The sequence below is a fragment of the Nyctereutes procyonoides genome, unplaced genomic scaffold, assembly GCF_905146905.1.
Source record: "Nyctereutes procyonoides isolate TBG_1078 unplaced genomic scaffold, NYPRO_anot_genome, whole genome shotgun sequence".
NCBI lineage: Eukaryota > Metazoa > Chordata > Mammalia > Carnivora > Canidae > Nyctereutes > Nyctereutes procyonoides.
Genome location: NW_026575159.1, coordinates 32,146,365 through 32,158,792, shown reverse-complemented (window position 1 = coordinate 32,158,792; position 12,428 = coordinate 32,146,365). Strand labels below are relative to the sequence as shown.

At 57.5% G+C, this 12,428-nt stretch overlaps 1 protein-coding gene across 1 annotated transcript; it reads right to left on the bottom strand.

Moving 5' to 3' along the window:
• Nucleotides 1-904: 904 nt before the first annotated feature.
• Nucleotides 905-9,220, bottom strand: GML (glycosylphosphatidylinositol anchored molecule like). Its single transcript, XM_055314046.1, has 3 exons — nucleotides 9,148-9,220; nucleotides 8,570-8,677; nucleotides 905-1,194 (listed from the first exon to the last, which is right to left on the bottom strand). Exons 1-3 carry the CDS (start codon nucleotides 9,218-9,220, stop codon nucleotides 905-907), a joined length of 471 nt encoding a protein of 156 aa, XP_055170021.1.
• Nucleotides 9,221-12,428: the final 3,208 nt, after the last annotated feature.

The following is a 12,428-nucleotide window of genomic DNA, read 5'->3' as shown; positions in this document are numbered from 1 at the left end:
GAGTGGCTCTTTCCTCGTGTAGCGTACCCTTTGGGCTGCAAAATATTCTGGAATTCGACGGTGGGATGACTGCACAGCATTGTGAATATACTCGCCAACACTGAATTTCAGCCTTTCAAATGCTCAATCTTAGGTTATGTTAATTCTCTGTAAGTGAAAATCAGGTATAAAAATGGAGGAGAGACGAGGGCAAAAGGAGGAGAACGTTTTGTTCCCTTCACATCTCTTTAGTGACAGCAGCCCAGAAGTCTCCGTCACGTCAAGGTGCTCGGCAGTGGCCCTGAGCTCCTTACCCTCCTCAGAGGTCAGCGTCAGGGAGTCCTTCTCACACGGGTGTGAAGAAGTTGCCGCTTTGAGGGAGGATTCCGATTCATACGGGACTTGTCCGGCTGCCCCACGCAAAGGCACTGGGCACAGTCCCTAACGTCAGGCGCTGCTGGTCCATGTGCCACTTTATTGCCAATTCACTCTCCTGCGGTCATCGTCCCGACCTGAGCCGGGAAGCGTGGAGTCCGGGTGGCTCAGGTGCCGGGGGCCTGAGCGCAGCTGGGACTGCACTTTCAGCTGACATGCACACTGTCCTGTCACTCTCGCGCTGTTCATTAGGAGACTGCATGTCTGTCTGCTAAAGTGACAGGATGCTTTGGTCTACTTGTGAGACGACGTCTATAGAGGAACTGTTCCAATACTAAAACCACCAAGAAATCTCCCAATCTCCCAGTGAGCAGTACCCAACACCCAACAATAATGTTCTTTATTCCTTTCTTGAAATAAGCTGGAAAGGGGTAGGCCACCAACAGGGAGCCCAGTGGGTCAGTGTCCCTGGCTCACAGGGAGGAAGAGGAGTGAACTTGCTCTGAGGAATGGGGGACAGACCAGACACCCCCCCCCCCAAGAGGGCCTCTCATGTCAGTGTGTTGCTGACTAGGATGGAAGCAACGCTCAGGAAAAATGTGGACTCCCCCAAGCGCACGGCTCCTTCTAACTCTTCCTCAATTGGGTAATCCGGGATGATATCCCTCTCCAAATTCGTAGGTCCCCCCTCATTGCAAGTCATAGCACTACAACAACGAACAAAATAGAAACTATTAGTTTTCATAATTCTACTGGCTTCAGGAGGTTCTTCAGATCGGTATAAAAACGTGCAGTTGTATGTACAGTTCTTGTAAACGAAGAGTTCCCGAACATTCAAACCTACAAAAGTAGAGATGAAAACCACTGATTTCAGGGTTTCTGCTTGCAAACATTCAAGCACCCTCCACCCAGTACCACCTCCCTGCCCACCGTCTACATCTGCAAACGCTTCTACGTTGCCTAGGACTCCTCACTGATAACACCCGAGTACGTCCACTCCAGGGTCACTCCGTGAACAACTTGTCCTGGAGGTGTTTTTCTGTCTACACCGCCACCTCATCGCTGCCCCCGGCGCTGCCTACGTAGTGTGACGGCACCTTGGCGCATGCTGTACACAGGAATTCCCCATTCGTTATCTGTCCTAAGAATTCCAGGGCTCTAGAAATAGAATTGCTTATGACCCACGGGATCACGCAGTCCCTGAAGTGGAGTGGCCCCGTAAGTGTGGCCCTCACCTGATTTTCTGCATGTGCAGCGGCCCCTGTAGGACGAGCTCCTGCCTGGGCCCCTCAGCCAGGTGTTCCCGGCTCCTGGCACAACATACGTGTGGATGCACCCTTAATGCCAACCTGCTCCCCAGCGCAGGCGGGACGCCCTGTCACAAGCAGGATGGCACAGCCATCTGTGACCGCCTTCACTGGTGGGCACACCCAACAGCCCCGGCCAACCAAGGCCACCTGAGTGAGGATCCACGTGAGGCCTCTTTGAGAGGCCTGGAGTTGAAATTCCTCCGCCCTCATTCACGAGTCCTGCTCCCCCGGTGACCCCAGTGTTGACTCGATTCTTTCTCCCTGGAACTTGCCACAGTTGACGTATCCGTTCACGGCTCTGGAGTTAAAGAGGAGGAACCAACATGTGGCTCCAGGCACTTGCTTTGCTTTATGTGCCACGCAAAGGCTTTAGAGAGGCCAACGCTCTACAGAAGAGCGCATGATCACAGGGCGACTGCTGGATGCGTTTTCATGAAGTGCCTGTGACCGTATACCCAGCATCGAGTTCCAGAAACAGAACTGGATGAAAACCCTCGTTTCCTGCCTCTGTCCCTCCATCAGGCACCATAAGGAGCCAAGGCCAAAGAGAAGTGGTGTCCGGGTTTGTAAGCACCCGTGTTAGTTTTACCTGCTTTGGAACTTTGTGAATATGAAATCCTGCATGCCTGCTTTGGCGTCTGGCTTCTTGTCTCTACTCTGTGCTTGGCAGATCCCCCCCTGCTGTGGCCCACTGTCGTGCGTGCTTCGCTCTCATAGTCCTATACTTGTCTACTGACGAACAGTCTGCACTTGACGCTTGATGGACATCAGGGCTCTTTCTGGCGGTTGTCTACCCCCCGGAGAGCACTGCGGGGGGGAGAGTCTGTCCTCTTGAGGTGAGAGTGCGTCAGTTCTTCTAGGTGGTAACGCGGAGTCCTACGATGCAGATGTTTGGCTTTCACAGATGTTGAAGACTCTTCCAGGCCTCTAGTACCTGTTTATCCTCCGAAGGAGCGCATGCACTTCAAAACCTTCGCCACCACATGAGTGGTCACCTGTGAATGTTCAGTGGTGCCTTTTGGGGTTACTGCATCGTGGTTTCATGTTGCATTTCCACCGATACGATGTTGGGCATCTTTCCACATATTTATTAGACACTGGGATATCGTTTTCTGGTAAACAGCCTTCAAGTGTTTTGCTCATATTTCCACCCAATGATCTGCTAGTTCAGTTACTGATTTGTAGGACGAAGTTCACTCTATAAAGTGAACACAAGGCCCTGGGCACACAGTGTGGGAAGTGGTTGGTCTTCATCTGCCGTTTCCAGTTTCACCGTCGTATCGGTATCGTCTCTGGGGCAGAGGTTGTGAATTTCTAAGGAATCCCATTCACAAGTCTTCCCACATGTGACGACCACTGAATTGTTCAGTTTTCTTAAATTTGTCATTACCCACGGATACAAAGATATTCTACATTTCCCTTTGAAAAGAATAAAAAAAATCCTCTCTTCTGTTATTTACATATTTATTTTATTATTATTATTTTTTAAAGATTTTAATTATTCATGAGAGACACACAGAGAGAGCGAGAGGCAGAGATCCAGGCAGAGGGAGAAGCAGGCCCCATGTGGGGAACCCGACGTGGGACTCGATCCGCGTCTCCAGGATCTTGCCCTGGACGATGGCAGGCGTGAAACCTTTGAGCCACCCAGGGATCCCTTGGAAAGTGTTCTCAACTATCATCTTTAAAAGGTGTTTAAATTCAATTTAGGTAACATATACCGTGTGATTGGTTTCAGAGACAGAATGCAATGATTCGTCAGATGCATGTGACAACCGGTGCTCATTACAGCAAGCGTGCTCCTCAACGCCCATGACCCAGTAAGCGCACGTCTCCACCCTCCTCCCCTGCAAAAACCCTCGGTCTGTTTCCTTCATTTAAAGTCCCTTATGGTTTTGTTTTCATCTTATTGTGTTCTTCCTTCCCTTTCCCTATGTTCATGTGTTTTGTTTCTTAAATTCCACAAATGCAGGAGATCCTATGGCATTTGTCTTTCTCGGACTTATTTCGCTCAGCATGATACCCTCTGGTTGCATCCGCGCCCTGGCCAATGGCGAGAGTTCATTCTTTCTGATGGCTGAGTAACACTCCACTCTGTGTAGCGACCACATCCTCTTTATCCGTCCATCTGGACTCTTTCCATAGTTCGGGTCTTGTGGACGCTGCTGCTCTAAACACTGGGGTGCACGTGCCCCTTCAACTCACTGTTCGTATTCTTTGCACAAGTAGGTACCTAGTAGCCCCTTGTTCTTTTGAGTTTTACGTGGAGATCTACAAAGCGCCTGAGGCTGCTTCCGTTGTGCAAAGCCCACCTAGGGAATAGGATCTCATCTCCCCACCCCTGGTGAGTGCAGACCAGCATCCTTCCCCGATACCTGCAGGGCCAACGTTGTCAGAAAGTCCGTAAATAGATGCATGTGAGATCTCTTTTCTCCTTTATATAGGTCTGTTTTTTCAATCTTGACACCAGCATCAGACTGTCTGAATTGACAAAATGATGGAAGTAACCTTGAGAGTTGAGCATGCAAGTCCTCCACCTTCTCCCTTCTTCCACACGATTGCCTTGGACATTCCTGTCTCTTCAATTTTGCATAAACGTTTGAATACTTGGAATCAGCTTGCACACACACACTCTTGCCCACGCACACACTCACACTGACCTGCTGGACTCTGACTGGAATTTCATGGAATTTGTAGGTTAATTTGGGGACAAGAGCCATCTTACCCCTACTGGGTCTCACACTCTGTAAGCTTGGTGTATCCCTTTAAGTCTTCCATTTCAATCCTGTTTTTGCTCTTTCGATGTGGAAAATTTTTTTTTAAGATTTTATTTAGTTATTCATGAGAGGCACAGAGAGAGAGAGAGAGAGAGAGAGAGAGAGAGACAGGCAGAGGGAGAAGGAGGCTCCATGCAGGGAGCCTGACCTGGGACTCGATCCTGGCACACGCCAAACTGCTGAGCCACCCAGGGGCCTCCCATTCCTCGTTTGTGAACGGCTTTATGCACACCTTCTGTAGCAGAGTTCACAAACAAGAGCCCGCAGGACAACCCAGTCCACCAGCTGTATCTATCAGTAAAGATTTGTTGGAACATAGGAGCCATGGGTATGTTTACTCGTCCTCTCTGGCTGTTTCCATCGCCTCAGAGGCAGTGCTGGGTACTTGCAACGAGGACCAGGTGGCTTTCCAAGCTGACACGTTTGCTCTCTGATCCTTTACAGAGACTTTGTCCAGCTCGGGTGTAGAGCTGTAGCAAGCTTTGTCACTTTGCTGCAGCACCTAGACTCTATGGCGAGAGATGTGTTAAGGGCAATCACACTGTGACTGTGGATCTACTTACAGTTCCCAAATGCTATGGAGGATTTTCTGTTACTTCATCCTGTTACGGGGCACGTGTGCATCTACACAGAGGTTTTATCCAGGTTTTCTTACCCCTTCCTCTCTGTACAGTGCTGCCCATCACACCAGTAACGCTCTCGTATTAATGTTCGCCTTGCTTCTGTGTGTGCTTAAGAGCTTTCCCCTGACAATATTTAAGTTGTACCCTGTGTTTATATATGTTTTGCAAACTTTTTTACATTCTCATTTTAAAACACATCTCTAGGGGCAGCCCGGGTGGCTCAGTGGTTTGGCGCCGCCTTCGGCCCAGGGCGTGATCCTGGAGACCCGGGATCGAGTCCCACGTTGGGCTCCCTGCATGGAGCCTGCTTTTCCCTCTGCCTGTGTCTCCTCCTCTCTCTCTCTGTCATGAATAAATAAGTAAAATATTTTTTAAAAAGCACATCTGTACAAAGCAGAATATATTTTGCTAATTCTGAAACTCTTGGGTTTTTAATTATATCTATTTTATTATTAACATAAATAATAGGTTAGATTCTAAATTGCTTTTCCATTCAACATTTTACTTTTGATAATGTAAAATCCTAGCACTTGCAGGAAATACCTAAAGATCCCGTGTAGCTTTACTCAGTCACTTCCATGGTAACATCTTGCAAGACCATAGTGCAGTATCCCAACCAGGACACTGGCTTCCAAAATAGTAAAGAAAAAAGACAGTTTTATCACCACACTCGCCCTCATATGAACGCACTGACGTCTTTCCCAGCAAGATGCCCCGCTAGGGACTCCCCTACCCACGTGCACAAGACGCTTGTCTCAGTTGGTCATTTCTAGAATGGTCTCTAACAGGGAACATGGATTGTCACCTCTGTAGGTGGCTGCTTCTCCTTCAGTGTCATCCTCCAGACATGCATTCAGGTTGATGGATCAATACCCGCTTTTTACTGCCGAGGAACACCCTCGGGGTGGCTGTACCATGGTTTCTTTACCCTTTAGGCACTGAAGAGCAGCCAGGATGTTTCCAGGGGTGACATGTTACCGATAAAGTAGTTGCGAAAAACCACGTGTTGTTTTATTTAATTACTCCGGGGAAAATACTCGGAAGTGCAACCTGGGAGAATGTATGGGAGCTGCAGATTTAGATTTTAAGAAACAAGACTGCGCTCCCCACCTCGGCTGCCCCATTTTTCACTGCCACTGGCAATGTATGAAAACCTCGTTTCTTTACCACGCTGGCCAGCATTTGCTGTGGTCACTATTTTTCACTTTGGCCACTCTGATGCCCAACCTCGAATTGTGGTTTTCAATGGTCATTTCCCTACCGGCCGAGGATGTTGAAATCCTGCTCGTGGGTTCATCTGCGACGTGTGAACCCACGTCGGTGAAACGTCTCTTCATCTCCTTGCCCTTGCTCTCGGGAGGCTGTCTGCATTTCTGCTGTTGAGTTGTGAGACTTCTGTATACACCCAAGACCTGTGTTTCGTCAGGTACGTGGTTTGCATACTTTCCCTCCCGGTCCGTAGCTTTGCCTTTCCCTCCTCTGAACAGGACCTCCTTCCACACAGAAGTATCTACAGTTGGTGACATCTCACGTCCCCAGGTCCCTGTTTGTAGGTCATCCTTTATATCAAGGCTACGCACGCTTTGAGTAGCCAGAGAGGCCAAAGATTCTCTCCTATGCGCTCTCTTTTTCTTGTGGTTTTAGATTTTTGCATTTTACATTTAGCTCATGCAGCCCTTTGAGGTATTTGTTGATATGATTTGAGATTTAGGGCAAGGTTCACTTTTGCCAGATCGAGCTGAAAGGCTCTATTTCCCCAGCATCCGTGTCTGCGTCGTTGCGGGATATCACGTGGGTAAATCTGTGTGGAACTCGTTCTGGGGTCTCTCGGTTGGGTCCTGTAGACTGGTCAGTCCAGCCACGGATACACCGATGAGTCTGTGGGGCAAAGCTCAGTGTCTGAGGTTCGGAAGTGTTCTGTAGAGGTCTTTGGTTTACTTACACAACCCCGAAGTCAGAAACTCACATGAAGGAGAAAATATCCGAGCGTTGCAGCCCTCTGAAGGCTCTCGTAAATTCTCTGCGTTGGCGTCCACCAGGGTCACGTAGGACGAGCGAGCCCCGAAGCCCTCGGGGATGAGTTTTTATTAAACGCAGGTGTTTTAGCTTCCATGAGTGCGGGAGGAGCTGAGAGACGACGAGTCTCAACGGCAGGCTGGTGATCAGAAGGCCAGTCCAGAACCAGGTCTACCCGAAGCTCAGGCTGGGGGGCGAGGGAAAGAGCCCACGTGGCAGGAAAACACGGACGCCACGCTTCTCTGCCCTCCCGTTCCGGCCCACCCAGAGGAACCCTTCTGGAGACTCTCTGAAGTGCTCGTCCACACACCTGTCGCCTATGCAGGCCAGCAGCCGAGCAACTACCGCGCTCTTAGGAACCGCTCCTGGTCTAGAGGCCCAGCAATGGGGACGGGGGCTGGAAACGGAGCAGCACGAAGCGAGGAAGGCTGGAGTCCCCTGGCGTCCACCACTGCGTGAGACCACAACGAGCTTCCAGAGCATCGGCCTCTCTTCCCTGAGCCCTGCCGGCCTCAGGCGAGCTCTCTCTGGGCCAAGTATACCCCAGAGCCATAGAGGGTGAGGTGTGGGGAAAGAGAGTCCCCAGCCCCCGGGAGCAGTCATCCCACCTCGGCCACGCACGACTCACCGGGTCTCCCGGACGGGCCGCTGTAGCGCGGCCCTGGTGGTGGTCCTTCTCCTTCTGTGATGCAAGGGCCTGACAAGCCGTGGGTGCCAAGCCCCCTGCTGCAAAGCCAGCTGCCCGGAGTAAACCAACCCCCAGGCGCTGACCAGGTGAAGAGCCAGCACAGACACACCCACGCCACCCGAGGCTCCTCTGCTTTCAAGATCTTGGTTGGTTTCCGGAGGTGACCACTCGGGTCTCCTGGTTTTCCTGTCCCGTGCTCTCAACTCCTCTCCTTCTGGTTTAGCTGCGCCGGTGAATGATGTGCCCGAGAATCCCTAGGTCCCCCACCTCAACCCCAAGAAAAGCAGAACCCCAAGCCCGTGCGGTCCCTCTGCTCCCCAGGACTTGGACGTGCGCCTCCAGGCTGCCCTGCCAGCTCCAGGACTTGTAAGTGCCGGGCCCTAGCATCCCGAGGTTTCCCGATGGCCCCCGCTGAGGGCGCCCTGCAATCCCGTTAAGAACCATGGGGCCGTTCCGGCCACGTCACCACCCATTCACAGGCCGAGACCCGCACAGGACAGGTGCCCGGTGCAGGGACAGAGGCCGGATTGGAGCTCCTACCTGAGTCCCCAGTGGGCAGATGCCCGCGAGGTACGGCAGTTGGCACAACCCTGAGAGAGCAGCGAGAGGACTGTTCTGCAGAAGGCTCGGGACACAGAAGGGCAGGGGATGATGTGGAGAGACGCTGGGGGGCACAGGGCCTGGGGACACGCCCTGAGCAGAGCCGCAGACTAGGCCTCTAGGCCCGGTGCAGAGACAGAACCGATTGGGTCCCGGGGCTCAAACTGACAAAATCAGAAGGCGTGAGAAAGCAGTACTTACGGATAGAGATGGTCAAACAGCGCCGGATGTGATAGGGACACGTCCTAATTTGAGGACAGTTGAAATTGTTGATATCCCAGCAATCGTGGCATTTCAAACTATAGGTCCCTGGAAGAGACTCAGCAGCATCAGGCTCAGGCTCCACATGCAACTTCCCCCGACCCCAACCCTGGGCCCCGGACCCTGGACCCCTACCCCCTGCCTGAGAGGACGTCTGCTCTGGCAGGGATTAGCTTCCAGCAGGGGCCAGGCGGTGTTCCTGTCCTCAGAGGCCGGGATATGGAAGTCTGTGCTCTGCTCACAGGCTTCGTCTGTCCCAGGAGGCCTGACAGTCACAAGAGGCCGTGCGCCCCCAGGCCCCCATGTGCCTGGACTCAGCCACCTCCCCCTGCTCGGGCTAGAATCGCCCCCCTGCCCTCTGGAGCTCAGGGGCACTCAGTCCACCCCGTGCCACCGAGGACATGACGAAGGACCTCCCTGCTGGCTAAGGTGACAAGGTCCTCTCGAACCCTTTCCCTGACTCTGGAGGACAGTAAATTCTCGTCGCCTCCAACACCGCCGGAGGCTCTGATACTCACAACTGGACACGGATACGTTTTGATTGCTGACCAAGGGCAACCCGAGGGCGAGGAGCAAGGCCCAGAGGAGCATCATTTCCTGCAGGGACTGGAACCTACGGAGAGGAGACAGTGTGCGTGTGGGCAGCTCCCCGGGGGCGGAGAGCACCTCCCGGGGTGTGTGTGTGCAGGGTGCAGGGCTCCCGGGAGGGTCAGCAGCCAGCAGCAGCACCAGCCACCTGCACCTGCCTCCCTGCAGACCCGCCCTTCAGGGGAGGGGACCGGGAGGTGCGGCGCCTTGGGGGAGGGAACCCGGGGGGTGGGGCCCGTCGGGGGAGGGGACCCTGGGGGTGGGCCCGTCGGGGGAGGGGACCCTGGGGGTGGGCCCGTCGGGGGAGGGGACCCTGGGGGTGGGCCCGTCGGGGGAGGGTGCCCGGGGATGGGGCCCGTCGGGGGAGGGGACCCGGGGGGTGGGGCCCGTCGGGGGAGGGAACCCGGGGGGTGGGGCCCGTCCGGGGAGGGTACCCTGGGGGTGGGCCCGTCGGGGGAGGGGACCCTGGGGGTGGGCCCGTCGGGGGAGGGTGCCCGGGGATGGGGCCCGTCGGGGGAGGGGACCCGGGGGGTGCGGCGCCTTGGGGGAGGGAACCCGGGGGGTGGGGCCCGTCGGGGGAGGGGACCCTGGGGGTGGGCCCGTCGGGGGAGGGTGCCCGGGGATGGGGCCCGTCGGGGGAGGGGACCCGGGGGGTGGGGCCCGTCGGGGGAGCGCGTCAGGCCAGTTTGGCGCGCTCCGCGGTCCCTCAAGACCGTCCCGCCCCACCCCCACCCCCGCAGCTCCTGCCCCTCCCCCGCACACGCGGCCCCAAGGCGACCTTCCAGAACCTTCGGAGCCTCGGCCGCCACCAGCGAGCGCGACGACGCTCAGGCCCACGCTCGCGCTCCCCCCGCGGCGCGTCCCCACGGGGTCTCCGGCCGCGCACGAGTCCCGCCAGGCCCTGCGCCGCTGCGCACGCGCCCTGGCCCGAGGCCTTCTAGAAGGGTCGGCGGGCAGGACGCCCCGCCCTCGCAGCCCGGCGGGTTCCGGCCGTTCCAGAAGGTTCCCGGAGGTTCTGGGCGGAGCCCCCCGGGCTGGCAGCGCGTCGTCCCTACAGCAGGTGCGGTGCGTGCGGTCGCGGTCAGCGGGTTCCAGAAGGTTCTGGCGTGGGCGGGGCTCCGCGGCGGGGCGTGCACCCGGCCCCCGGCCCCCCCGGCCCCTCTCGGCCCCCCCGGCCCCCCCCCGCCCCCCCGGCCCCGGCCCCCCCCAGCCCCCCGGCCCCCGGCCCCGCGGCCCCCCGGCCCCCCGGCCCTGGCCTGCTTCCGCGCGTCGTGCTCTGGGCCTTGGCGCTCGCGCTCCGGGCCGTGCTGCGCGCCCGCTCCCGGGGCCGCCCTGCGCCGCCTCCCCTCCGTCGGGTCTGCTAGGAAGGCGGGGCCGCCGTCCGGCCCGGCGGGGGACACGCACCACCGCGGGCCTCTCCGCGCGGGGCTCGCAGCGGGGCTGTCGCGCCGGGGCCGGGGCCGGGGCCGGGGCCCCGAGGCCGTGGGGGAGCGGGAGGCAGGGCGAGGGCCTCGAGGCAGCCCCGTGCGCTGCTTCTTACCGCGCATCTCCCGTCCCCGCTGGACCGCGAGACGCCGTGGGGTCGTGCGCGGGTGCGTGGGTGCAGGTTCCCGGGGCCGCGGCGGACAAGCGCTGTGACGGCGCTGCCAGACCCCGTCGTGCTGCGCGGGGAGGGACGGTTCCTGCAGGTGCAGGTTCCAGGTGCGCAGGCCTTGGCTTCCGAGCCTCGCCGCGGGTCACCACGCCCGGGGCTTGCGGGCTCCTGTCGGGAGGCGCAGCGCGGCTCCCCTTCCCGGGCCCTCGCCGCCCTCTGCCTGGCTCCGTGCGCCGCGTTCCTTCAAGGTTGCACCTCGACTGCCGCCGTGTGCACGTGCCGGGGTGGGTGATGGGCGCGTGTGCGGGCCTCTCGGTTTCGGCCGTGGCACCCGGCGTGTTGGCTCCGCTTCACCGTCGTCACGGAGGAGCGCTGCAAAGCCCTTGACGGTTAAGGTGCCGCTCGACTACAGGGGGTTCTTCTGAGCCCTTCTCTGCTCCTCCCCGGGCCTTGCAACGCCGTGTGTTGCTCAGGAGCACGGCCCGCACGCTAGGGGTGATCTGCGTTCTCATTTTCCGTCTTGGCGTCGCTCTGGGGAGATGGCTCGTGACTTGGCTTCAGGCTCCCCGGGTCCCTGTGGCTGTGAGTCCACTGAGGCGCGGTCGGCAGCGTTGCCCGTGTCCGCCACGGTGGTTGTGAGCTCCAGACCTCGCTGTGACTCGCAGACCTTCCGTCTGCACACCCACGGTACATAGGTTCTCCCGCGTCGTCTGCTTTCTTTTCCTTGGCGCCCTGCGGGTCCCGATCTTGGTCCCTTCCCGTCCCTTGTCCCGTGACGGGGACGTCTCTGTTGCAGAGGTCTTGTCCTCCCGCTGCCTTGGTCTCTGGAAGCTGTTTCCCTGGCTCTGGGCTCGCCTGGTCTTCCGGCTGCCGGCGGGCCGGCGGTGGGCGTTAACAGGCCGTGGGGGAGACGGGCCCTGAGCGTGAGGCTTCGCGTGCCGGGCCCTGGGACCGGGACTCCGTGGGATGTCAGCTGTAGCTCTAGTGCCCTTAGGTGTCCCGTCCCCGAGCGAGCTGGTTTGTGCGTCCGGTTTCGGCTCGCATCTTGCCCAGGTCTCGCTCCCAGGACGGAGGGTGTGTTCTGTGGCACTCGCGGCTGCTGTCCTTTCGAAAGAAGAAGAAAGGGCTTGGTGGCCAAGTGCCCGAGGCTGGTCGTGGGCTCCTGGGCGCGGGGGACTCCCGGGCACTGCCGTTCACAGCCCGCCTCCAGCGCTTGGGCACAATTGCATGTGAGCGCTGCTCCCGGCCTCAGGCTCCGGCAGCTTCTGCTGCAGGTAAGGGGCTTTCGGGGCTCGTCGTGGGGTGCACCTCGCTCGCGGGATTGGGCGCTGTCAGTTCTGTGACCCCAGTTCTCCGAGGGGCCTAGAGCTGTGGTTGATTTTCAGTTTGGCAAGTGTTTTCTTCTGGCAACGATGGTGCCCAGCTCCCAACGGGTAGGGCTCCATGCTTCCGCCTGCCGCCTCCTGGGGGGGGGGAGGGTGTCATGGAAGTAAGGAAGGGACCTGGAGACAGGAGAGGGGGACAGGCTCACTGCCTGCAAACGGCCATGATTCATCGGGTGACCAGGAAGGACACGGCTCTGTGGGGAAGTGACAAACGGGGAGAAGGAAAGTTGTT

Coding starts and splice junctions, on each gene's coding strand:
- GML (XM_055314046.1), bottom strand. CDS start 9,220: ATGCTCCTCTGGGCCTTGCTCCTCGCCCTCGGGTTGCCCTTGGTCAGC. Junction 8,678..9,147: donor AAACGTATCCGTGTCCAGTT/GTGAGTATCAGA, acceptor AGTCTCTTCCAG/GGACCTATAGTTTGAAATGC. Junction 1,195..8,569: donor CTGTTTGACCATCTCTATCC/GTAAGTACTGCT, acceptor CTACTTTTGTAG/GTTTGAATGTTCGGGAACTC.